The sequence below is a fragment of the Protopterus annectens genome, chromosome 12.part0 (genome assembly GCF_019279795.1).
Source record: "Protopterus annectens isolate FY-2018-M chromosome 12.part0, PAN1.0, whole genome shotgun sequence".
Taxonomy (NCBI): domain Eukaryota; kingdom Metazoa; phylum Chordata; order Ceratodontiformes; family Protopteridae; genus Protopterus; species Protopterus annectens.
Genome location: NC_056746.1, coordinates 348,922,972 through 348,949,031, shown reverse-complemented (window position 1 = coordinate 348,949,031; position 26,060 = coordinate 348,922,972). Strand labels below are relative to the sequence as shown.

General features: G+C 43.1%; 1 protein-coding gene across 4 annotated transcripts in view; it reads right to left on the bottom strand.

Annotated features, from left to right (window-relative positions):
- The window catches only part of LOC122816558 (katanin interacting protein), a 3,576,055-nt gene that overhangs the window by 629,175 nt on the left and 2,920,820 nt on the right, over nt 1-26,060 (bottom strand). For 3 of the 4 annotated variants that reach the window (XM_044089422.1, XM_044089419.1, XM_044089420.1), the window contains exons 20-21: nt 23,028-23,066; nt 22,063-22,228 (exon numbers count right to left, since the gene is read on the bottom strand). In XM_044089422.1, coding sequence (XP_043945357.1) covers nt 22,063-22,228; nt 23,028-23,066 — 205 coding nt within the window. The remainder of the gene's footprint in view (nt 1-22,062; nt 22,229-23,027; nt 23,067-26,060) is intronic. The other variant, XM_044089421.1, reaches the window with a different exon arrangement.

Below are 26,060 nucleotides of genomic sequence, written 5' to 3'. Positions count from 1 at the left end.
TATTTGTTGCTGAGATAGGATGCAAAGAGATCTCAGCAAGGCTGCCCCAAGCAACTGAAAATCTCTGCTGCTACCACTAAGTTTAGGGGCCACTTATGAGGCATCAGAATAGATCTCCTCAGTCTCTCTGCTAGAACACTGGAATTCCCTGGGATGTGCGTTGCTCTTAGAAAATGATGTGAAGATATCACCCACTGCCATACCCTCGTGGCCTCCTCACACAGTGGGTAAGAGCGTGTTTCCCCTTGCTTGTTTAGGTACCATACGACTGATCTACTGTTTGTCTGAATGGCTATCACACCTCTGAGGAGAATATCCTGAAGGGTCTGCAATGCTAGGGGGACCACACTCATCTCCAGAATGTCGATGCAAAGTTTTGTCTTTGTTTGCAACCAGGAGCCTCAGACAGTTTTTCTCTCAAAATGCTGTCCCATTCTAAGAGGGACGCATCTGTGGTCAACACAGCCACTGGGAAGCCCCTCACAAAGAGGAGGCCTTCTGTGAGAGAAGGGGATGCTATCCACCATGAAACATGATTTCTGCAAACTGGAGTGATCTTTATCTTTGCATGGAGAGGATAATAATTCTGAGACCATTGTACGGGTAGTATCCACTGAAGAACACTCATGTGGAATCTTGCTAAAGGCACCAGTAGTACAGTGGATGCCATTAGGTCTATTATTTGAAGTATTAATCTTGCTTGTGGAGAAGGATGCCTCAGTAGAGCTGACGCTGCCATCCAGATAGAAATTGCTGTGCGAAGGGGTAGACTGACTATTTGAGAGATTGTATTTAAGTGGTATCCGATGAACTCTAGTTTTTAAGTAGGGATAAGTTAACTCTTTTTCCCCAACTGATGGTGATGCCAAGTCTGATGTAAATGGAGCAAGAGGTCTCTGTGTTGACACAATGTCCAACTCAAGGTAGCCATTAGCAACCAATTGTCTAGCTATAGGAAGACCTGGATCTCCAGCAGACAGTGTTGTGCTGCTACTACTACTGCCATTATCTTGCTGAACACCCTGGGGACTGTGACGAGACTAAAGGGCAAAACTCTGAAATGATAATGACTGGCTTCTGAGGGGAAATGGAGAAATCTCCTCGAATGTCTGTCTATCTTTATGCGATAGTATGCATCCTTGAGATCTACTGAGCACATCTACATGTCCTTCCTCAACAGAGGCAAAATGGGTTGAACTGTGACCATCTGGAATTGTGTCTGTCTCAAGAGCTGGTTTAGCTAACTCAGATCCAAAATGGGTCTCAGGCTTCTGCTCTTCTTTGGAAGTAAAAGAACCTTGAGTAGACTCTGGATCTTAGACCAGTAGGATGACTCTTTTTCTAGTAGCTTTGAAATTTCTGAAGGAGGGAGGAGTGTTGAACTAGATTGAAAATAAGACAACATGGATCTGCCGTTATGTACACAGCTTTTGTATGTGCTGTCTATTTTTTCATTAGATTCAGCCTTCTGGGATAGATTCCCAAGCTGCTAAACACCTGGATGGTATTAAGGAAGGACATTTCTGATGATGGTGGAATCAAAACGTGCTCTATACTGTACATTCAGTTTGTAATGAAACACAAAGGTGTGAACCACAGACCAAGTTGCTGCTGCACAAATGTCATCAATTTAGTTCTTTTGTTTTTTCTTTGCAGGAGGAACAATCCTATGCAATGTCAGAGGACGGAAGCCTGCATTCAAAAGTGTCTGACTCAGTCTCTTCTCTTACTTGAGTTTGTGGTACCCCCAGGACCCTCCGCACTTTCGAGCCTAGGTTCCCCCATGACATCCTGATCAGATGTCTGTTCTATCTTCAAAGACATGCCTGGCTGAAGTCAAGGTGGCCTCTGGACTGGGCCAAAGTAGCAATCACTGAAATTATTAGACCGACCATCGGAATGGCATTCTGACAGGCGGCAGAAAAGTTCCATGGATGGTATATGTGAATGCCGCTTTTATGGCTTACATCTGACTGCAGTCTACATGCAATGTCCCACTTACCCTACTGCAGTATAAGACTTTTGTATACTTGCTGACATCGGGTAGCCTTCAGGTGGAAGATCTCTCAGGTTAAGAATACTGCAGCAAGTGAACAGAAGGACAACTTTTCCTTCCTGGTTTGGATTGCTCTGGAGCTGAAAGAGGCACAGGGTCTAGTACTCCATATCAAGATGGGCAGCCAGACAAGCATTACACACACTGGGAATGTGGGTCTTGTGGGAGAATCTAGTGCCCATAGGCCATGCAATTTTTAAATTATCAGCCATAAAGTACAGTTATGTACACTTACCATAAATGTAGATGTTCGAGTGTCTTCACTGTTGCAGTCATCACATATGGGTTATCCCTCCTGGGGTAGGCCTCAGCTGGCCTGAATACCAGAGACTTAGTATTTCTTTGTCAGTTGCTGTTGCTTGAAGACTGACGTCAGGGGTATAAAGGAAGGCAGCAGACACCATTACATCAGTTTTTCTTGCTCTAACCGGTCAGGAGCCCCCAAAGTAGGAAGCCAGGCTCTGGTGGCAGGACCCCACCAGTGGAAAAAATAAATACCAATATGTCCCTTCTAAGGAAAGGAGAACAACATGTGAGAAAGGTAACAAGAAGAAAAAGGGGGAAGGAGGGAGGGAAACCAGGACTGCAACAGTGAAGACACTCGAACATCTACATTTATGGTAAGTGTACACAGCTGTACTATGTTCTTCGTGTTTCACTGTTACAGTCATCACATTTGGGTAGATTCCCAAAGCTGAGGAAATGGGTGGAGGCAGTCAAGGAAGCTAGGAGCTGGCTAGCATGCCCTGCAAGACTGCAGAGGCAAAGCCTGCCCTGGATTTAGAAAAAGAGAGGCAGGTGGTAATGTTTGGTAAAGGTGTGAACAGATGTCCAGGTGGCAGCCTCCACGATGTCCCTGGTGGGACCCCTCTGAGGAATGCTGCAGAGGTGGAGGCTACTCTGCTAGAGTGGGTCCTAACCTCCTTGGGGGGAGGCTTGCCATGCTGCTTGTAGCAGAAATGGATGCAGTGTGCTATCCATGTGGAAATGGTTTGCTTGGAGATGGCTTTGCCCTCTGCCCCTGAAACAAAGCTAACCAGTGCAGAATCCTTTCCCCCTTGTTCTGAGGGTTAGGAAAGAAGGTGGGCAAATGGATGGATTGGTTGACAGCCACACTGGATACTACCTTGGGCATGAAGGATGGATTGATTCAGAGGGATACCTTAAATGCGTGGAAGATGATGAAGGGTTCCACTGCCATGAGTGCTTGCAGCTCAGAGACTCTTCTGGCTGAAGTGATGGCCAGGATGAAGGCTGTCTTCCAGGAGAGAAATTTTAGCTCTGCAGAAGAAACAGGTTTGAAAGGAGGCAGGGTGAGCTTTTCCAAGACAAAGTTAAGGTCCCAATCTGGTGTTGGTGCCCTTCTGGGGGGGCTTCAAGTTGTTAGCCCCTCTGAGGAACTGTTTGATTAGAGGGTGCGAAAAAAAGAGGCTGCTCAGTGGGAAAATGAGAGAAAATGGCAGAGGTGTGAATTTTTATAGAGGAGAAAGAGAGACCACTGTGTAGTAGGTCAGCTAAGTAGTCCAGGATGAGAGGGATGGAGGACTGTGCCGTATTGCCTCCCTTAGCCTGGATCCAGGTGCAGAACTTTTTCCATTTATCTGCATAAGACTTTCTGGTACTTGGGCATCTGGCCTCTCGGATAACATCCAGAACCTCTTTACTGAGGAGGGCAGATTGGTCAGGGATCAGGTTATAAGCCAAGCTGCCAAATTGAGTGTCTGCAAATGGGGGTGCATGAATTCCCCTGCCGTCTGGTTTAGGAGGTTGGGAATCTGAGGAAGATTCTATGGGGGCAGTGGGGACAGGCTGCACAGCAAGGGGTACCAGTGCTGTCTGGGCCAGTCTGGAGCTATGAGAATGGTCCTTGGTTTTTCCTCCCTTACTTTGATCAGTACCTTGGGAATGAGAGGTAGGGGAGGAAAGGCATAGATTGAGAGGTTTACCCAGGGGAAGGACAGGGCATCTACTTTCCATGCCATGCAGTGATGCTACTTGGTGCAGAATTTGTCGATCTGATGGTTGGTGTGGGAGGCAAAGAGGTCGACCTCCGGGGTTCCCCATTTCTGAGTTATTAATAAGAAGGTGCTTCTGTTGAGCTGCCACTCGTGGGGGTCCAACAGTTTTCTACTTAATTCGTCTGCCAGGGAGTTGAGAGAGCCTGGCAGGCATTGTGCTAACAGGTGTAGATGCATGGAAGAGGCTGTGAACTGAAGGGTCATGGCCAGCCTGCACAGCGGGTAGGAGTGAGTCCCTCCCTGCTTGTCGATGTACCACATCACTGTGGTGTTGCCTGCTTGGATCCGGAGAACCCCTGGAGAGAGAAAGGGTTTGAAAGCTATCAAGGCCTGCTGCACTGCCATCATCTCTTAATGTGCAGGAGGAGTTGCTGGGGATTCCATTGGCCCTGTATGCACCTGCCATACAGGTGTGCATCCCAAGCATAGTCTGATGCATCTGTGGTGAAGATCTGGGCGGCGGGGTGTGGGGAGATGGGCAGTCCCTTGTGGGAGCAGGCTGTTGCCCAAAGAAATTCCTCCCTCAGGCAAGGAAGAATAGGTAAAAGAGTTTCCAGATCTTGAGGGTGTTGACACCAAAGGCTCTTTAGGTACCACTGAAGTTTCCTCATATGCAGTCTGGCATATGGTATAAGGAGTATGCAAGATGACATGAATCCCAGGGCTTGCAGAATTCCCCTTGTAGAAAGCTGGGGCCTGGTGGCCAGTTGAGAGAAGTAAGCTGACAGGAAACATTGTTTCTCTGGTGTTAGGCATGCCATCGGGATGCTGTGTCCAGACTTGCTCCCAGGAAGATTATCCTTTTGGTGGGTACCTATTTGGATTTCTTTTTGTTGATTGTGTACCCTAAGGAGGTTAGTAGGTCCTTTTACAAAGGCCAAGTCTTTGAGCAGTTTTTTTTGGCTGTCTGCCTGAATAAGGCGTTCGTCTAAGTAGGGATAAATTTGAATATTTCTTTGTCTGCAAAAAGCAATGGCCGGAGCCAGGCATTTTGTGAAAACTCTGGGAGCAGTAGATAAGCCAAAGGGAAGTGCAGAGAACTGAAAGTACTGAGATCCTGTCCTGAAGCAAAGATATTTTAAGCAGGACTCCCCGATGGGAATATGGGGGTAGGCCTCTTTCAGGTCCAGGGTGACTAGCCAAGCGTCCTTGGACAGCATGGGTAGCAGCTGCTGGAGGTTGAGCATTCTGAATTTTGGGATTACCAAGAAGGTGTTTAGAATGGACAGACTGAGGATGGGGTGCCAGGTGCCCTCTTTTCTGGGTACCAGAAAAAGTCTAGAGTAGAAGCCTTCGTCTATCTGTTCTGCAGGAACGTGTCCTACTGCTCCCAAGGAGAGCAGGGTATGGATTTGCTTTTGAGCCTCTGCCCACTGATTTGGTGGTAGATCTGAGAACCCTTTGGGGGTTGGAAGGGTACAGAAGGAGAATTTGTACCCCTGAGACACAATGTTCAGAACCCATTGGTCCTTGGTAATGGTGGCCCAGGTGCTTAAGTGAAAGGAGCATTTTCCTACTAGGGGTATGTGATGGTGGGAAGAGGCGAGGTAGGGAGGGGGTGAGTCATTGTGAGTTTTTGCCATAAGGGGTGACTTACAACTCACTGGTTTTGAAGTGGAGGCAGTCCACTGTTTAGATCTCTGCAACCTATGGGACTGCTGTCTTGGAGGTCTGTTTCCACGGGGCCTAGGCTGGCCCTGTTTACTAGGTGAAGGAAAAGACCAGTGTTTGGAAGGAAAATGCCTGCTGAACCTAGGGGGCTGTACCTTACAACTCACTGGTTTTGAAGTGGAGGCAGTCCACTGTTTAGATCTCTGCAACCTATGGGACTGCTGTCTTGGAGGTCTGTTTCCACGGGGCCTAGGCTGGCCCTGTTTACTAGGTGAAGGAAAATACCAGTGTTTGGAAGGAGAATGCCTGCTGAACCTAGGGGGCTGTACCTGTAAGAAATCTTTAACCGTCTGCATAGATTTTGCTTTTTCTTCCATCTTTTTTAACACCTCTTCTGCTTTAGTACCAAATAAGTTATCTTTGTGCAAGGGTGCATCCAACAATTTTGATTTGACATGGTCTGGCAGGGGTTGTTCCTTGAGCCATGCATGTCTTCTAATGACAGATCCAGTGACTGGTGCCCTGCAAGAAGCTTCTAGGGCATCAAAACCACAGTGCAAAGTGTGTTTAGTTACTTGAGCAGCAGAGTGCATTAATTCCTGTAACTCTTTAGATTCTGCCCAGGCAGAAAAGGAGGTAATTTTTTGTTTAAGGAGTTCCAAGGTATGTTGCTGATATTTAAGCATATGGAACTGACAATTGAGTGCCCTGATAGTAAGGGTAGCAGAGGTGTATACTTTTTTACCCCATCTGTCCAGTGCTCTGGAATCACTATGTGAGGGGGGGGATTCTTAGTTGAAGAAGCTTTAACCCCTTTTGGGCCTTGAGAAATGACCTCAGGGTCTGCTGCTGGGTTTTTAAAGAGATACTTGTGAGAGTCAGGGACTCTGTAGTACCTATCTGGCTTTCTGGGAGCAGGAGGGAGGGCATCTGGAGTCAAGGTGGATCAAGGAAGACATCATCCACCACCTCTAGAACTGAGGGAATGGCTAAGGGCCTGTGCTGTGGAAGGTCCAGGAACTCTCTTGAGTCTATTTTTAGACTGTGGGTAGTCTTGACTCTCCCATTTGAAATGCTCCCTTAAAGTATGCAGGGTTTCCCCAAAGGAAAAATCCTCTGGGGGAGAGGCTGAAGGAATAGATTCCTCTACATCAGAATCCTCATATGTAGAGGGGGGCTGCATGTCTTCATAGTCAGATACAACAGATTCATCTGACTCTTGTTCAGACAAAACTTCTGGAGACAGATCTCTTTTTCTTTTTGAGGGAGTGGCTTGACTTCCCCTAATCAGCATGATAAGGTCCTCTGCCATTTTAAGCATTTGTGATTGAGGCAAGGGAGCAGGCGCTAAATAACAGCTGGAAGGCAGATTTTTGGGGGTGGTTCGACCCCTGGGCCTAAGGAACTCGGTTGGTTTAGAAGGAACGGAAGCCGTGAAAGAAGGTATCGGTTTATGTCTGGATTCGGTGTTGCGAAGGACTTCCTCGGAAGCCAGTGCTTGCACAGCTGCTCAGGACCATCCAAGGTAAAGATGACCACAGGATCCTTAGACGAAGAAGAGTTCTGCAGCATACCAGACTCTAAAAGGCCCTCATTAGATGCCTGCAAATTGACTGAAGCGGGCATCAGGGTCTGTGAAAGCTTTTCACTGAATTCTGGAGGACCGACGACCAGCTTGGCAGTAACGTCGTCAGAAGGTTTAGTCTTGTTGGGTCTGTCTTTATCTTTACTTTTTTTCAGAAGGTCTGCTGTCGGATGGCTTACAGAAGCCATATCAGAATTCGAGGACTGTAAACGGAAATATCTGGCTACAATAAGGGCCCGACAATGAATAGTTCTGGCATTAAACAAAGCACAAAAGTGACAACGAGAGACGTTGTGGTCTGGGCCTTGACAAGTGACGCAGTAGGAATGGAATTCCCAGTGTGGTATCTGCTTTCCACAGGTGAGACAATTATTAACTTTTTCTGACATCGTTTAGTGCAAGAAAAAAGGATCCCCATTGGGGTACTTGGCTTTTGAACACTTCAACTTCAATTTGGAAACGAAACTCAGGTAGCGGCCGACCGGCACTCGTGAACTGCTTCTGCTTCAGGCTCCACGGCAAGAAAGACTGATGTAATGGTGTTGGCTGCCTTCCTTTATACCCCTGACAACCTGACGTCAGTCTTCAAGCGACAGCAACCGACGCAGAAATACTAAGTCTCTGGTATTCAGGCCGGCCGAGGGCTACCCTATCAAGGATAACCCAAATGTGATGACTGCAACAGTGAAACACGAAGAACATCAGTAACCCATTAAGAAAAGACAATAGGATGAAAACAAGCCATGGAGAAAATAGCAAACAGTTATATACAGTACAAGAAAAGTACTGAATGCAGTCTAAGAACAGTGTACTATATACATGCATTTTTTTGTTAGAAAATAACTGTAGAAAAATGTAATACAGCTTTAGAAAAAATAACTATGGAAAAAGAAACCAAAAGGCTTGTAACCTTTAACACTAACATATGAAATAACTTTTAACACTTACTAACAGATTATTCTGACTTTAAGTAGTATTAGACTGTGAAAAAATAGAGTAAATGGGATAGAGGAAAGTACTAGAAACGTTTTCAAAAAGATAAGGAAAAACTCTCATAGCAATCTGGAGCCCTCTGATATGCATCTGTATGCTTCAAGCAGAAAACAAGATTTGAGGTACTAAGGTGGAGTGATGGGAATTATGGGTAGGGAAGGAGTCATAGCCCTGGATACAAAGCTTCAAAAAAGGCACGGAGGTCGGATCTAGTCATATCCAACAACCCAAAGGTGGAACTGGGTGAAAATAGACAACATCATATTGAAAGTTATGTACTTACCATAACGATAGACCTATGTTGTCTGCTTCTGTCCTCCTCATAGAATGTTTACTTCAGATCCAATCAGATCAGACTTCGGCCACTCTCAGACTTTGGATCCAAGGTTCAGGCGCTCTCTCTCTTCCCTATAATCCTCTGTTTGTACTAAATTACCTCACACTGAGTTTGTCCATTACCTATATGAAGAAGCATTATACTCCCTCACAGGAAACTATTGTTATGGTAAATACATAACTTAAACATCCGATGTTGTCCCTCCATCCTTCCTCAATGAATGGGACAGTCTGTCCAGCTACTGTAATTCTTGGGAGGCGTCCTTAGTGTGATGGAAACAGAATATGAGCTGTCGATGCACATCCAGAAGATGTAGCACAGATTCTCCCTTACTAGCAAAATGGCAAAAAAGAAAAATATGAAGATTAATAGACTGAGTGATGATTCTGAAGCCACCAAAAGAAGAAAGAAGGGTTTGTTCGCAACATCACTCTATCCTTGTGGAAAACCGGATAAGGGGCTTTACAAGAAACAGTGCAAAGTTTCTAAACTCTTTGTGTGGGAGTAAGTGCCACCTGAAAAAAAGTTTTCCAGCAAAGATATTTCAACTCAGCTGTGGTTGCAGGTTCAAATGGAGGTCTCATCAAAGCCTGAAGGAGGATGATGATATCTCAAAGAGGGACAGAGTTTCTGAGTGAAGACCAGCGAAGGAGGATGCTCCTTAGGAAGGCCTTAGGCAGCCTCAAAGAAGCAATAGATGACTGATTTTCTCCAATGTGAAAGCTAGAGATGGCTGCTAAATGGACTTTAACAGCAGAGCAACTCATTTTATCATGAAAAAGGCTGGCCAAAAAATCTAAAAAGGCCAGAAGGGGAGCTGAAAAGGGATCCATATTTCAACTGGAAGCCCAAATCAAACATGAGGGACAAGGACCGAAACAGCTTTAGGTGGACAAGTATGGATCCAAGCAGGGAAGGGAAGACTGCTCTCTAGAATGATACAGCACTCTCTCAAAGGCCTCAAAAGCTGAAGCCTAAACAGGCCTCGAAGCCACCCTTGTAGCATACTATGAACCCGATAAAGGCTGGCCCCAAGAACCTGCTTATCCAATTCTGCTATGAAGCAGACTGCAGTGCTCAGCTGTCCAGGGCCAAAAAGCTGAGGGGAAGGGACAGTTCATACAATTTCAGAGTGGACCCTGTCCCCACAGCACCAGTGGTGACACCTCAGCTCCTTCACCCATTGAGGTCCGAGGCACTTGTAGCTGACTGGGTTAGAGAAACGGTCCAAACTTTCAGATCTGACATGGCTAAACCCAAGGACTCATTTAAATCCAAGTGCCTTGAGTCCAAAGGTCAGATCAGGAAAGGAACCACAATCAGTGGGGAAGAAGGAGCAAGCCCCAGGCCTCTAACAGGGGTTGGTGCTAGGAGAACCCACAAAACTGGATTTGGGTCCTCAGGAACTTCCTCATCAGTTTGCCTACATCCACGTCTGAGAGATTACTGGAGGACACCATGGACAAGGGTTGTGATATCCTGTGAAAGGACATTTTCTATAGAAAGGGGGACCTGAAGCTAGGGCTTATCAGTTCTGGAGAGAACTGGGGTACTTGTAACAGAAAGGTGGTCGACCTAACCCTGTCCACCTCTGAGGCAGGAGCTGAATCCAACGTGGTTTATCAATCTTCGGCACTGGGCCAGAAAGGCCTGAACATTCTGGAGACTGCTTTCCAGAAGAGTCCTTATAGTTTTCCTTATCTTTTCCATTCTCTTTATCTGAACTTTTCTCCCATTTGCCCTTATCTGAAGCTTTCTTGGTTGCTGGAGAAGAAGACTGTGAAGGGGGAACTTCTCCTGCTGTACCAAAAGAAGCATAAATAGAACAATCCTCATCCAAAGGAGATAGACCTAAGCAATACACACATTTTTTGTGGACATTCTGATTAGGAATCTTGTGCCCACAAGCATCGCATTTCTTGAAACCCAAGGGTTTCTCAGCCATCTTGATAGCAAGGGAAAAAAATTCCCCAAAAAATAGGTACAAGCAACAACAATAGCAACTACAACAATAACAATAATAAATAATGTACTAGTTGCATAGGCTATCAACAGCTTTACAGTGCAAGAAGAAAACCACAGCTATTAAGTAATGTCAATGAGTGACAGGAAAGAGATTACTCCTAAAAAGGCATCAAGAGGTGATAGAAATCTTTTTTTTTTATAATATGTAGGGGAGTTGAAAGTCTAGAAAAACTACAAAAAGCAAAAGGTAAATATTAATAATGTCTCAAAAAGGGAAAAGAGAACAAGAAAAATTCAGTCAGTGGACACCCAAAGCATTAAGCCAAGAGATCTGCATCCGAAGCAATCAAGTGGCAAATGAGAAATAAGGAAATCTAGCACAAGAAGAGGATTATGGGTAAGGGGAGAATCTAAGCCTTGGATCCACAGTCTTGAGAGTGGCTGAAGTGGGATCTGACTGGATCTGTAGTAACCATTTGTTGAGGATGGATGGAAGCGATAGCATCAGATCAAAAAGTTATAATTTTTAATTTATTAGTCTTTGTATGAAATGGATGTAAAACAGATGCTTTGAATAAAATTTATAATGGTAATAATGTCTAGGTGATGTTACCTTAAAATGGGTAAATGCCTTTAAAATGGTAATGTGGGTATGTGCGAACAGGACATAGCCACACAGCATTAAGAGACACATGCTATATGCTATTAGTATGCTGTACAAGACTGTTTTTCAGCTAAAAGAAAAGAACAAAAGAAGGGAGAGAATGTGAGTTTACTGTCTTGATATCAGTGTTCTCTATCAGTTCTCATGTTGGCACTAAATCCTAAGTGATGTGTTTGAAACAGCAGCAGCAGCACCAAATGCATTATTTGTTATAATGTCAAAATGTACTGGATATAAAGGTCTTAATGACTGTTAAGCTTATGGTTACTATCATTCAAATTAAACCGTTCATTTTATACAATAACCACTAACTTGTTGAGACAGCCAGTATTTTGGATTCAACATAAAATAATATATTACTAGTACAACATACATTTGTTGCCTTTCACTGTACTTAATACGTTCCCCACTGATTGCTGCTCCAGAGGAAATGTTAAATGTAATAATGGAGATAGAGGTTCTGCCCAGTAACAGTCAAAATAAAGATTCATATTAGCTTTGTTTTCTTTGTTCTTCTTTCCAAATGTGTACAAAAATGTCCATTAAGTATCATACCAAAAAAATCGACAAAGAATGATCACACTGTGAAAAGTACACTCCCACTGGCTTGTTTATGTGAAGTACAGTTGTGTAAGTACTTACTGTAACAGTAGATTGCCCTATTGTTCACTGCTGCAGTATTCTTAACAGATGGGTTGGAGCTCATTTACATCCGGCTGGGGTATCAAAGATTCACCTTCCTAACATGTACATCTGGGTGATGACCTCAGCTCGTAGGCATTGGGGTATAAAATCAGACATACATATGTGATGCTCATTCTGTCTTCAAGCCAGTAGTACCTTGAAGAAAACTAAGGAAGTGCACAGGTCAGCTAAGAAGGGCTTAGTCTGAACAGGGTAAGCAAGTTCCCCCTTAGAAAGGCTGCAAAATCCTAGGATATTGAGTGTATCTCTGTGCGTGTAAGGCATTAATTAATATAAGTGTAATAAGTGTAATTATGCCAATAAGGGGACAAGAAAAGGGAGATAAGGTGGGAGGGAAAGAATACTGCAACACATGTCAGTAGAACATCTACTATTATGCCAATTCTTATACAACTGTACTATGTCCTGACTGAGTCACTGTTGCAGTATTCTTAACAGATAGTTGATTCCCAGAGCTGTAGAGAGAGAGAAGGGTATCAGGCTTAAAAGGAAAAAAAGTGGATGAGCAACCCAGGAGGCCACACAGAATAGTTCTGGAAAACACTGCCCTGGACCTAGAGAAGGCATCTAGCTTGTAGTGTTTTGTGAAGGTGTGAACAGATGACTAGGTAGCTGCCTCTAAAATGAACCTGGTATCCACTACCTTGTAGAAACCCCTGATGAAGCCACTCCTGGGGTGTAGTGTGCTTTTGACCATATGGGTAAAGTCTTTCCATTCTGAGAGTAGCAGAAGGAAATAGCCTTTGAGATCCAGGAAGCAATAGATTGTTTGAAAGCTGGATGCCCTAAACTGAAATCCATAAAAAGGATTAACAACTAATCTGTTTTTCTGATATCCTTAGTTTTGTCCAGGTAAAACCTCAACTGTCTGTGAATGTCTAAAAAGTATAATATTCTTTTCCCCCTATTCTGAGGGTTGAGAAAAAAGGTGGGCATACTGATTACTTGGTTGAGGGTAAACTTACTAACTTCTTTTGGCATGAAGGATGGATTGGCACTGAGGCTTACCCTGTCTTTGTGGATACTGAGGAAGAGTGGAATAGCCATGAGAGCATGGAGTTTTGAGACCCTGCGGGCCGAAGTCAAAGGCCAGGAGAAGGACTGTTTTCCAAGTGCAGAATTTTAGCATAGCTGAAGTAGCTGCTTCAAAAGCTTTTTCCCCAAAAAAAATGTAAAGGTCTCAAGGAGGGATTATAAGTTTCCTTGTGGGTTTAAGGTGTAAAACTCCCCTCAGGAAAAGCTTCACCTCTATACTAGACATGAGAGGGGCTCCAAAGGTAGACTAATATTAATGGCAGAGCCTTAATGGAAGAGTACACCAACCCTGAATGTAATAAGTGACACAAGTATTGGAGTACTATGGGGGGGGGGGGGTTGTCCAGTACAAAGGGCAGGAGTTTGCGCTTAAGGCACCAGATGGAAAATCTCTTCCACTTGAATGTGTAAGTCTTCCTGTTGTTAGGTTTCCTGGCATCTTGTAAGATTTGAACAACCTCTTCAGAAAAGTTGTGTCTTGTAGGGATTAGAATCCTATCATTCAGAGGATTAGGCTGAGTGAGGTGGGATTGGTATGAAGGAGCTGCCCTTTCTGTTGAGTGATCAGATTTGGTTTTGGAGGGGTTCTCCAGTAATTTCCCTTTGATAGGTGAAACAGGAGTGGGAACAGGAGCTGTGTTGGTCAGGAAGGTGCCAGAAGCAGGAGCTTTGGAGATTCCTTCTGGACCTTGAGAAGGAGTCTTAGGAGCAGAAGTAGATGGGAGTATCAGAAAGGAACATCCCTGTCCACTGGAAGAAGAAGGCATCTGTCCTCCAGGCTAGAGGTGATGGATTCCTTATGGAGAAAAGTGGGAGCAGATAATGCTCGGTGGAGGCAAAAAGGTCCATTTGAAGAGTCCCCATCTGAGAGTTATAGCTTTGAACACCACTGTGTTCAATGACCATTCATGAAGGTCCTCCAAGTCCCTGTTTTGAGTCTGTCAATGCATTCTGTTGAGAGAGAATGTACATTGCTGTAAGAGTAAGATTCATCTGAGAGTCTATGTGCCAGGCCTCCAGTGCTAGCCTGCAAGGGGATAGGATTTTGTGCCTCCCCTGTTTGTTTATTTACCACATCACAATGGTGTTGTCCATGTGCACCAGCAGACTGCCTGGTTTCCAAAGATGTGAAAATGTCTGTAGGACTTGTAGAAGTGCCCTCACTTCCTTTAAGTTAATGTGTTCTCTGAGTACACAGGCAGGCCACTCTGCTTGGACTCTGTGGTCTCCTGTCCAAGCCCCCACAGCCTGTCTGAAGCATCTGTAAATAAGACAAGGATTTGTGGGGCTGGAGTGAATGGGAGAGCTGGGTTGAGCCTAACCTGGTTGCTTGACCAAAGGAGTTTGTTCTTAATGCAAGGAAGAAGGGGGATGTGAGTATCGAGAGGGTAAGAGTACTGGAACCACACTGACTTCAGACAGCATTGTGTTTTCCTCATGTGTAATTTGGTGAGGGGTAGAATAGGGATGGTGGCAACCATGAGTCCCACAGCCCCAAGAGTGTGTCCTGCCATGCAATGATCCTTGCCAGTATGCATTAGGAACTTGTTGGCCAGGGAGATGATCTTCTCCTGAGATATAGAGGCATGCATGATAGATGTGTCCAGACTGCATTCCCTGAAAGGTCAGCTCTTGGGTGGGAATGAACTGGGATTTTTTTGCAATTGACTCTGAACCCCAGGAGAGCCAAACATTGCACAGTGTAATGAAGGTGCTTTACAAGTGTCCCTGGATAAAGCATGGAGTAGAAGGTTGTCCAAATAATGGAAAATTTGTATGCCCTGAGTGTGGTAAAAAGCCACTACTGCAGCCAGACACTTTGTGAAAACCCTTGGAGCTGTAGAAAGACCAAAGGCTAAAGCAGTAAACTGAAAATGTGGTGACGCAGTAAAGAACATGAGAAATTTTCTGAAAGATGAATGGGATATGAAGATAAACATCCTTAGGGTCTAAAGTATGCTAATTCTCAAACCAACTGATATAGTATGTGAGAAATACATTTACAGAATGTCACTGTAGGCAAAGCTCTTATATAAAAGTACTCCTAATGTCAATCAGGTTGTCAGTAGTACACATGCTGCACCCATCACACACAGTTCAATTCAGACACATTGACCCACATTTGCTGAGGCACTTAAATGTAACCTTCCTAAACCCCAAAGAACTCCTAGATGAAGTGCACATAGCAAATAACCTCAGCAGCCCCAAATAAACTCTTTCAAAACAATGCCCATACCTTATGGAGCTTCTACTTATAAGCCCATAAGGCAAGCTACCACACCACCATCCAACATTCTGGTTACTGGAGACTGCACCATGAGACATACTAACATCCTCCTCACTAGGCTGAAAAAAGAGTAAGTCACGACCATTTGCTTATTAGGGGCCAGGATCCACCACATTATGCACACACTCAGGGCACTGGACCACAAGTATCAGTATAAGCCAGTCATAGTCCGTGTGGGTGTAAATGACCTGAGATGTATCTGCCTAGACCACATGAAGAGAGACATCATGGAGCTCTTGGAATATATATCTCAGGCTGGTATGACCCTAGCATTGAGTAGCAGTTTACCTTCTCCAAGGATAATGCCACAATATGCATAGAAGATGGCTGACTTTAATTGGCTTAGTTTCTGGTATTAGCGTTTGTCAGCATGGAAGTAGATGGTCAACAGACCACACTGCTTTTGCCAAGGATGGTCTGCATCTCTCCCCTCTTGGCGTTTGAGTATTATCTAAAACACTGTCCTCCCATAGTGCCTTTTTTAGGCTATACCAAACTGAAAGTATTTCTGACACAGCAAAGCAAAACAAAGAAAATCTAAAGGTGCTACTGCTCAGTGCTAGGAGTGTAAACAAGAAACTCCACTCCCTACAAGTTCTCCTCACCCTAGAGAATGCTGGTGTCTGTGCTGTCACTAGGACATGGTTTAAAGTTGTAGACAGCGCACTGGCAATGCAAAGCTATAATGCCTTCCTCACATTTCGACCAGCTACAACACAGACAGGGACTAAAGGTGGAGGTGTCTCAATTTGCATCAAAAATAAATATGCCTTAAGGCTGGTCAAACAGAACAATGCACTTGAGCTTCTCCATATTCAAGTCACCACAGGAAAAAACCCATGCCACTTCTTTGCAAGCTATAGGTCCCATTCTATGACCCAGGAAACTCACACGTCTTTAAATTTACTGGAAACACTCATCATCCAACCCAATATCATATTCAAGGTTACTTTAACTACCCCACTGTTAACTGGGAATCATATATGACACCAAATGTACTGGTAGAGAGATTTCTGGATTTTGTGAACACAAACTCCCTAAACCAGACTGTCAGTACGCCGACCAGGGGTGCAACCATACTGGATCTGGTCCTCACTAATATGGGAAAGTGCTGCACACCCGCTAAATAATGTGTTCTCTGGTATGCGGCACACCCGCTAGGTAAAGTGTTCTCTGGTAAAGTCGGAACACAAAATGGTCTCCTTTGAAGTGAAAATAAAACCTGGAACCCCAGCTAACAATAGAATGTTCAGGAACTACCCCAAGGCTGACTTCCTACTATTAAGTAATAACATGGCAAAATTTCAAGTCCCCATAAACCTTGAGAACACTGCTGCCTACACGGAACCCTTCACAGAAACCCTATACAAGCATGTTAATAGCTGCATAGAGGCAGCTGTACCCACCAGGAACAAGTACAAAACTAACTTGAAAAATAAGCCACTCTGGTAGAATCACAAAATCAATATACTGTATAAGAGAAGGAAGAAAATTATGGCAAAAATTAGGAGGCACAGCTCCCAACAGAATAAAGGCACTCTCATCAAACTAAACAAACAACTCAGACAAAAAAATAAATTCTACCAAAGCCAAATTTGAGGTAAATTTGGCCTCCTAGGCCAAGGACAACCACAAGGCATTCTTTAGCTCTGTCCATAACCTCAATTTAAATACACAACTGTGGGTGAAGCTCATTGTTAATGGATCCACCTATACTGAGTCAGAAGATACAGCAAACCTACCAGCTGACAAACTCAGCTCTAACTTTACCCTTCTCTCCCCACCTCAATCTCCCCTCAAGAAATACCATCAAATGCAACTCCCCTACCATCACTAGGGAACAAGGTCTCAAAGGCCAAGAACACTGCATCAATGGGCCCAAACAATATCCCAGGATGTCTTCTAAATAGCATGAAACATGACCTATCAGGTCCTCTGCAATTGCTATTTAACTGTAGCCACCAAATTGGCTTTGTGCCTCATGAATGGAGAACAGCAACAGTCATCTCTCTGCACAAAGGTGGAACATCTGCAGATGCTGGAAACTATAACCTGTAAGTCTCACTAGTCTCATATGCAAATTCACTGAAAGAATTACCATGGAAATGATCAATAATGACATAGGAAACCTCCAGACACTGGACTCATCTTAATTTGTTTTCATCAAGGGCAGGTCATGCCTACTCAACCTGGTGGACTTCTTTGAGAAAGTCACCAAAGCAATGGATGAGAGCAAAACAGTTCACACTGACTACCTTGACCTGGCCAAGGCATTTGACACAATACTCCACTTGGGCATTGTTGGACAAATTCAAGAGGTTAGGTATAAACTTTTATATCACTAGTTGAATAGCCAACTGGCTCACAGACAAGACCCAGGAAGGTAGAGGTGGGAAGTATACATCTATAAAGAGGCAAGTCACAAGAGGAGTCCCTTAGAGATCGGTCCCAGAACTGCTACTTTTTGGCATTTACTTCTCTGAAGTCAAGGCTAATGCCAACAACCTCTGACTGATTAAATTTGCAGAAGATGGCAAATTAGTAGCAGTCATACAATCCCCTACAGACACAAATGTTCTCCAGAAGGGCTAACACAGAAAAATAGCTTGTGTCAGACCCATGAATTAAAGCGAAATGTTAAGAAACACATAACAGGATCCTTTAGGAAATCATCCACCCCCGGTAACTATCATACTGACAACACATGCCTAAGAGTTGACTCAGTAGTCAGGGACTTGGGGACACACAGACAGTAATCTAGCCTTTGACAGACATGTATCTACAGTAGTGAGAAAATCATTCAATGTTATGCAATTTATAAACAAAGGTATGATATCTAAATCCAAGGAGGTCATTGTTCCACTGTATTCAGCTTTCATCAGACCTGTCATTGAGTATGACACCCCTTTTGGTATGTACCTAACCAGGCACATCTAACAATCAGAACGTCCACAGAGGTTCCTCAATAAAAGAATACAATCCATAAGTAACATGTCCTGTGCAGACCACCACAAGGCCCTATATGTGGTCTCCTACAGGCTGTTTAGGGGAGATCTATGCCTGGAATGCAAGGCATTGTCAGACCCCACTCTGATGGACCTATGCATATCCCCAAAACAAAACACCAGAATTACCCATTGTAAAGACTTAAACCTTGCCTGTGTTATAAACAGGACCTGTTGGAGAGAAAGGTATATATCCCAGAGGCTACCCTTTCTCTGGAACATGCTCCCCATCCATGTGAAGCAGAGTTCCTCCCTAACCAATTCAAGGGTAACTTGGGCGGTTGGATGGGGAACAGGAAATGCATCCCTGGTTTGACACAGACAGCCTGAAAATGGCTCCAGGCCTCTGTTTACACTTATTAAGGATACAAGAACTTGCCAGAGATTTGGGATGTATGACTAGGCTTAATTGGGGTCATTAGCCTAGTACACACCTGTGACTCTAAGGATACCATAAAAGAGTAGGAAAGGTAGAAGAGTTTGTAAGGACAGCATTTTGAAGGAGGGCACTCTCAGAAAGGTGTTTAGCCTGGAGAGACCCAGGAGAGGTTCTATTGACCCTCTTTACTTGGGACCTGGAAGATCCTGGAATAAAATCCCTTTCCTGAATAGGATGGGCGACCTTCTTCTATGGTTCCCTTGACCAGCAGATGTGTCTGGTTAGGAAGAGGAGGAAGGGCTATTCCCCCAGGAGTTGGGCTGTTTTCCAAGACAACCCTCACTGATAATGCTTAAGACCCATTTGTCTGAGATTATTGCTTCTAAGATAGGAAAATAAATATTTTTTTGAGAGGGAGGGTTGGAGGGGTAGGGTTTGGAGGGGAGGACCAGTGGAAAATAGTCAAAAGGTTCTTATACCAAACTGAGGCCCCCCAGAAGGGGTATTCCTCTGAGTTTCATCTGGGAATCTTTTCTTAGGAACTTTTCTTTACCTATGAGTTTTCTATGGTACCTGGGAAAAGTTGACAGCAGATTCTGACAGCAATATTTTATGGTCTTGCCCGGTTCCTGCAATGCCTTAAAGAGACTGGCAGCTTGTAAGCCAAAAAGGACATTGTTATCCGGGGGTGTCTAAAATCTTAAAACTTGAAATCTTCTGGAATACGTTGGCTTTGTAGCCAGGCATAATGCCTCATCACTGAGCCAGTGGCAGCCACAGTATCATCGCTGCATTTTACACTGTACCTGACTATTTGAGAAGTCTGGGCCACTAAAGACTACATATGTTTTTTGACTCCAGAGTCTGTGGCTCTGTGATGGTCTTGCTTAAGAACTGTAGCGCCAAGACTATGTATTTGCTCATTTGAGTTTGGTAGTGTACCGCTCTGAAAGCTAAGGTGGAGTAAGTATGCACTTTCTTACCCCACCTGTATAGTGCCCAATTGTCCTTGTCACTGGGGAGAACATTAGCACCAGGGAGCATCTTGGATGGTTTGTCTGAGGCCTGGATATCTGCAGCCGTGTCTGCCACATGGTTTTTAAAGAGGGACTTGAGTTAATCAGGAACTTTGTAGAATCTTTCTGTTCTTTTTGGAGCAGGAGGTTGAGAATCCAGAGTGAAGAATTGGCCTGAAAGACATCCAGATAAGCATCCACCACTGGGTGAACTGGAGAAGGAGCATAACTACCCATCTCTAATGAGTTGTAGTATCTCTTCTGCACCTCAGACACCTGTTTCATCATCCTTTGTATGGTTTGTAAAAAGGAGGCTTCTTCCAAGGGGGAATCTGGAGAGACAGAGTCCCTCTCATCTTAGGAAATCTGTTCTGGAGAGTGTAACTGGGATAAGTAGTTGAGAGAAAGATCTGAATCCCTATCCACTTCCTCATCAGATGAGGAGGAATTTTAGGCCTATTTGTGTAGTGTGCTCTGAAAAAGATGGGTCACAAAGGAAGTTGTCTTCAGAGACATGATTGCCTTGAATAATCCCTGAGAAAAATCAATCCATTCATTCTCCCTGGACATAGAAAGGGCTGTTGTGTGCTTAAGTTTTTTTTCTTTTACTATTTTAGGGGTGATGTCCACATGAATCAGCTTAGGGGGTTCTGATCCCTGATACATTTCTATCATGGAACCAGGAATCTCTTCCTGCATAAGGATCTGAAGGATTGCTTGATGATCTTCTAAGATAATGAGTTAAGGTTTGTCAAAGGACTCATTCATCTGCAAGGCATCAGAAGCCATCTGGTAGGGTCTCTGTAAATGGCTTGGGAGAAGAAAATTGGCATATCACGGGTTTGACACCTCAGCGGGTATGTACATCCAATTCTAAGATGATGGCAGGAGAATCCTCTCTAGGCTTTTTAATTTTTTATTAGGTTGGAGTCTGACGTCCAGGCCTTCCAACATGGTAGTGTGGGCTAAGCATTTCAGATGGGGAGTCTTGAGGAAGGTAATAAGTGGGGATAGCCTAGACCATAGGGTTTTAGGAATGAATGAATGACAGATGGAGCAAGATTTACAGTTGTGTTCAGGGCCTAGACAGAACAGGTACTTAGTGTGCAAGTCTTTGTACAGAATTTTTCTACTGCATTCACACTTATCCCTCCTAGATGACATCTAACAACAATTAGCTAAACATTCAAAAATGTAGAGTGAAGGATTCCCAATGAGGCACTTACCTGATCCAACAAGCAAAGCTATGGTAGCAAGCGGCGATCAAACGATTACAGTCTGTCGGGTGCAACAACCTGCTGTCGGGCCGGTGGCAAGATAGTCGGAGGAGTTTACTTTAACTACCATCTACTCTATACTGTTAACCTGTAAATTTAGTTGTTTAATTTGAACTCTTTTAAGAAGTTTATTGTATTATAAGTGAGTGCCATGCTCACATGTCCCAAGTTATATTATCTGTTGATTTTTCAGTATCTTCCAAGAAGTTTATTGTAATGAATGTTAATGCCATGAGTATGTTGTAATGTCTTAAATTCTGTATGTGGAGTATGTTTTGGCAATGTTTTAAATGTCTGTATGTGGATCTTTTCTCCATGGACCTCCACTGAAAATGAGTTCCGTTGACCCAGCTGGACTATCCTGGTAAGCAAATGTCAAATGACTACATAAATAAATAAATTTTATACCCCGACACCTATGAGCCGAGATCAACACCCAGACATATGTCCTAGGAAGGTAAAGCTTTGGTACCCTGGCTGAATATCAGCAAGTTACAACCCATCTGTTAAGAATACTGCAACAGTGACTCAGTCAGAACATCTGCTTGTCTATAAGCACTTACCCTATCTCTGTTTTGCCTTTGTTACCTACATAACTTACTGGCAAGTGGATTTCTGGGTATGCTAAAGGTGCTATAAAGCACTGAAAGCTGGCCAAGGGTCATATCCTACGCAAGGATATAACCATATGGCTTCAGCTACTGTAACAGTGATCTAAATTTTGAACATCAACAATTTAATCAAGCACAGCTGAAAATATAGTTAATGGCAGGGAAGTTTTCAATAAAGAAGAAAATGTGTATACTTCAATGTGCTGCTTTTACTTGTAAATTCCATGGATTTTTTCTGAAAGTGTTCAATCTAAATGGATAGACTATTTCATAGTTTTAACCATTGTCTGTGAGTATGTGTTAAAAAGGAGTGCTTTAGTTTGCTCAAGCTCACGTTTGTTGTTTTGCTATAACTCACGAAAAGGACTGAGCAGGTATCAGAAATGAAAAAAGAAAATAAAAATCAGTGAACGAATATATATGATACATGCAAATCACGATAATAAAAATACCCAGTTTCCCCAAACATAAAAGTGGGCTACTATGTATCCCCAGTTATGGTAGCAATGCATGCTTACCCCTCGATATGTATCTTCTGGAGATTTGTTATAGTTCCAAAACCGCAGTCCTGCAATGGCCTCATTCTTGTCAAAGGTGATGGTGATCAAGTGATTCTGTCCATAAGTGAAAGGCACTAGCCACATGTGCTCATCATCCATTGTGAGATTAACTCCATCAATCAACCTTAAACAGAGCACAAAAAGATATTCATTCTTCTCTAATTTGCAACAAAAGGGAGGAGAGACTGCAGTATCTTTCAACATGGTTCTTCAATTACTATACTTATTTAATGACAAGGGCACCCTTTCTCCTTTCAACAGATAAAAAAGGAACAATATATGATCTGTTGACCAGCAGAAATATCTGTATAAGATGGCCCCTCCAGAAGGCTGTTGCCTCTATGTTACTGATATCCAGTATGAGAGAACAAATGGGTTTGAGTCCAAATGGGTGGATTCAGTGGTTGGTAGCAAGGGAGCAATACGATAAAGAGAAAAAATGTTGGTCTGATTTCCCTTTAATATAATAGCTATGTACTCCTCATATCATTTAATATGCAAGGAGCCTTTTGCAGTGGATAAAGTGGGATTTCCTCTCCTGATATCTAGGCTTTGGAAGAGTTGTGAAACCTTTTCATCCCTATGTTAGGAAAGAGGGCTCGGCCCCTTTGCTGTTCAATCCATTCCCCATTCACAAGTGGCATAGCTGACAACATGGGAAACACAAACATAAAAAGGAATAAAAACAGTATACTCTCTTAAGGAAAACATAAACATACAAGGTTATTAAAAACAATATATTCTCCTAAGGGAAAGCAGTCATACAAGGGTATAAAAACAATATACTCTCCTATGGGAAACCCAAACAAACAAGCGGCTAAAAACAATATACTCAGAGCATCAAGACACAGGGATAGTGGGAGGATAATAAGCACCCATTGTAGACAGTATCCTTGCAGACAAACTCATTGCTGACTATGTACCTGCTGATATTTGCTTTGGAGGTCTTCTGTAGTTGGTAACTGTGGAGAAGAAAACAAAACAGGAAAATTCAGATTTTCTGTGGAGTCAGAAAGGGAAGAAGGGAAGAAGGCAAAAAGGCAAAATCTTAGAAAGCTGAATTCTGAAACAATGAAGTAAGGCGCATATGGGGAGAATATAGCCTAAAACTTCTTTTCTACAAAAGAGCTTAAAAAATTAAAAATAAAACATTTTTCCTCCTTATGTTCATGCCTCATCAAACCTAACAAGACAATCATAACCGCTACTCTCATTTAAGATCATTATCTTGAGCCAGATCAACCCAGATCTATAGTCTCTATAGTCTTATCAAACTTTGTCACTTTCTCCCACTAATTTCAACCAACACTATTAACTGACTAGTCAAGTCTCTCCACTTAATTGATGGAAATATGTATCTATGCTAAACCGATTTTATATTGTGCTTATAATCTCTTTTGGGCTACACTAAGTATGTATGCCAAACTAATATAAACCCATGTTTCTTTTTCTCTTTTTATTAAAATAATTATGTGTGGAGGTGGCCGCAGTGGTGCAGCAGTTAGCGTTGCCACCTCACAGCAAGAGGTTATCCAGTTCGATCCTCGGCTGGGGTGCCTTCTGTGCGGAGTCTGCATGTCCTCCCTGTGGTCGCGTGGGTTTCCTCCGGGTGCTCCGGTTTCCTCCCACATCACTAAGACATGCTGTAGGTGGATTGGACACTCTAAACTGGCCCTAGGTGTGAGTGTGTGCATGTGTGTGCTTTCTGTGGAAGGTTGGGCACCGGGCTGGCAACTCAACACTGTAAAACTCCACTGTCAATCATGAGCGGACAGGTGATCCGCTGTGGCGACCCCTAACTGGGAAAAGCCGAAAGAAGAAGAAGATTAAAATAATATGTGTCCTGTTTGGGTGTACTTTGAAACATCTAAAACCCATAACATCTAATTTCATAACATTGAGACCAGAACATCTAAAATCCACAACATCTAAAACCCATAACATCGAACTTCATAACATCTAACACTACAAATCACAAGAAAATAACATCCCCTCCACATATAATGACACCAAACTACCAAACACACTTTTTACTATATTTTTGCAGGGGGGTAAGCCCCCCTGCACCTCCCATGTGGGGGGCTCCGCCCCCCCCCCATAAATTAAATATACCAACTCCAAGATCGCACTACAGTGGAAAAAAGTGAATTTCCTAACCGCACTGTATCAAGACCCCCTGCAGAAACATAGTAAAAAGTGTGTTTGGTAGTTTGGTGCCATTATATGTGGAGGGGATGTTATTTTCATGTGATTTGTACTGTTAGATGTTATGAAATTCAATGTTATGGGTTTTACATGTTCTGGTCTCAATGTTATGAAATTAGATGTTATGGGTTTTAGATGTTTTGAATGGGACCAGTCCTGTTCTACTATTTGATACTTGTACAAAGCCTTTCATCATTATAACATGGAGCTTTTCTTCTCAAGTCTCTGTTGAACAGGGATTATCAACCCATTCAGATTAAGACACAGATTCTTGAAATCTCAGTCAAATCAATAGTGTTTGTTGAAGGTACAATTCAATAACAAGATGGCTCTGGCACAAAAATCTATACTGGAGATATTTTAAAACAATCATTGGAAGCAACCACACCTTGGTAAAGTGACCTTCAGTTGCAGCATTTTCCAGCTGGCAGTTTACTGCATACTACAAGTCCCTCCCTCCCTAGATCAAAACAAACAAGAACCTAGTCTAGCTTCATGAACTTGGGAACCCTCCTTAAGAAAAACCTGCCCTAACAGTACATAGCCAATATATGAAGGGTGCTCTGTGACACTGACTTTGTTACTGCCCTAACAGATGGAGAATTCTTTGGCTTGTAGTTGGATAGGCTCCTGTACTGCCAAATATGAAACCAGGGATACGGACAGACAATATAAGGACAGTTCTTGGGACACTGATGGTTCTTAAAAAAAGGAAATTAAGATATGCATAATAGTACCTTTTGGGAAATCAGCCACCCTAGGAAATTACCTCATCAATAACACACTTCTAAGAGCAGAACCAGTAAGTCAGGGATTTTGGTAAGTATGTAGATAGCAACCTGGCTTTTGAGCAACACGTGTCTAAGGTAGTAAGGAAATTATTCTGTGTCGCTCAACTTATAAGTAAGAGTATATTGTCTAGGTCAAGGAAGTCATTGTTCTACTGTATTCAACCTTCATCAGTCACATCAAAGCCCCTATTGCTATGTACCTGATCAGTCACATGAAACAACTGGAACATCCGCAGAGGTTTCTCACAAACAGAATACAAGGCATAAACAGAATATCAAATGAAGACTGGCACAAAGCCCTATCTCTACTCTCTTTCTTACAGATGGTTGAGAGATGATCTATGCCTGGCAAGCAAGGCATCCATGGATCCCACTCTGATGGACCTTTAGCATAATCTACAAAATAAGTAGCATCTGGCTTACTTGATGTAGGGATTAAATTTTGCTTGCAACATAAATAGGACATGTTGGAGAGACAAGTATACGACTCAGAGAACTCCCCTTCTTTGGAATAGAATTCCCATCCATGTAAAGCAGAGCTATTCCATAACTCTATTCAGGAGAAACCTGGACTAGTGGATGGGAAATCGAAAATATATCCCAGGTCTAAAAAGCATGTCTCTAATGGACAAAGGCAGCCTGTAAACCTTGTCCTAGCTTATATAAGCCCCTGAAAATAACCTCTAAGGCATACAAACTTATGGGATACATTTGGGAAGCCTGGTTAGACATGCAAAGGCCAGCACACAAATTTGTGGGATTCATTTTTGTAATTATTTTTTAAACAAGAAACATTTTTATTAAATTATCACATATGACATAGGCAATAATACATTAAATGAAAACAAACCATATTGACATAATTTTAGCTGCAAATAGTATACATCACTTATAATCTATCCAGTCATTGTCAGTCAAACATTATACAGCTTCGTCATATAATGCCTTCTTTTAAACCTC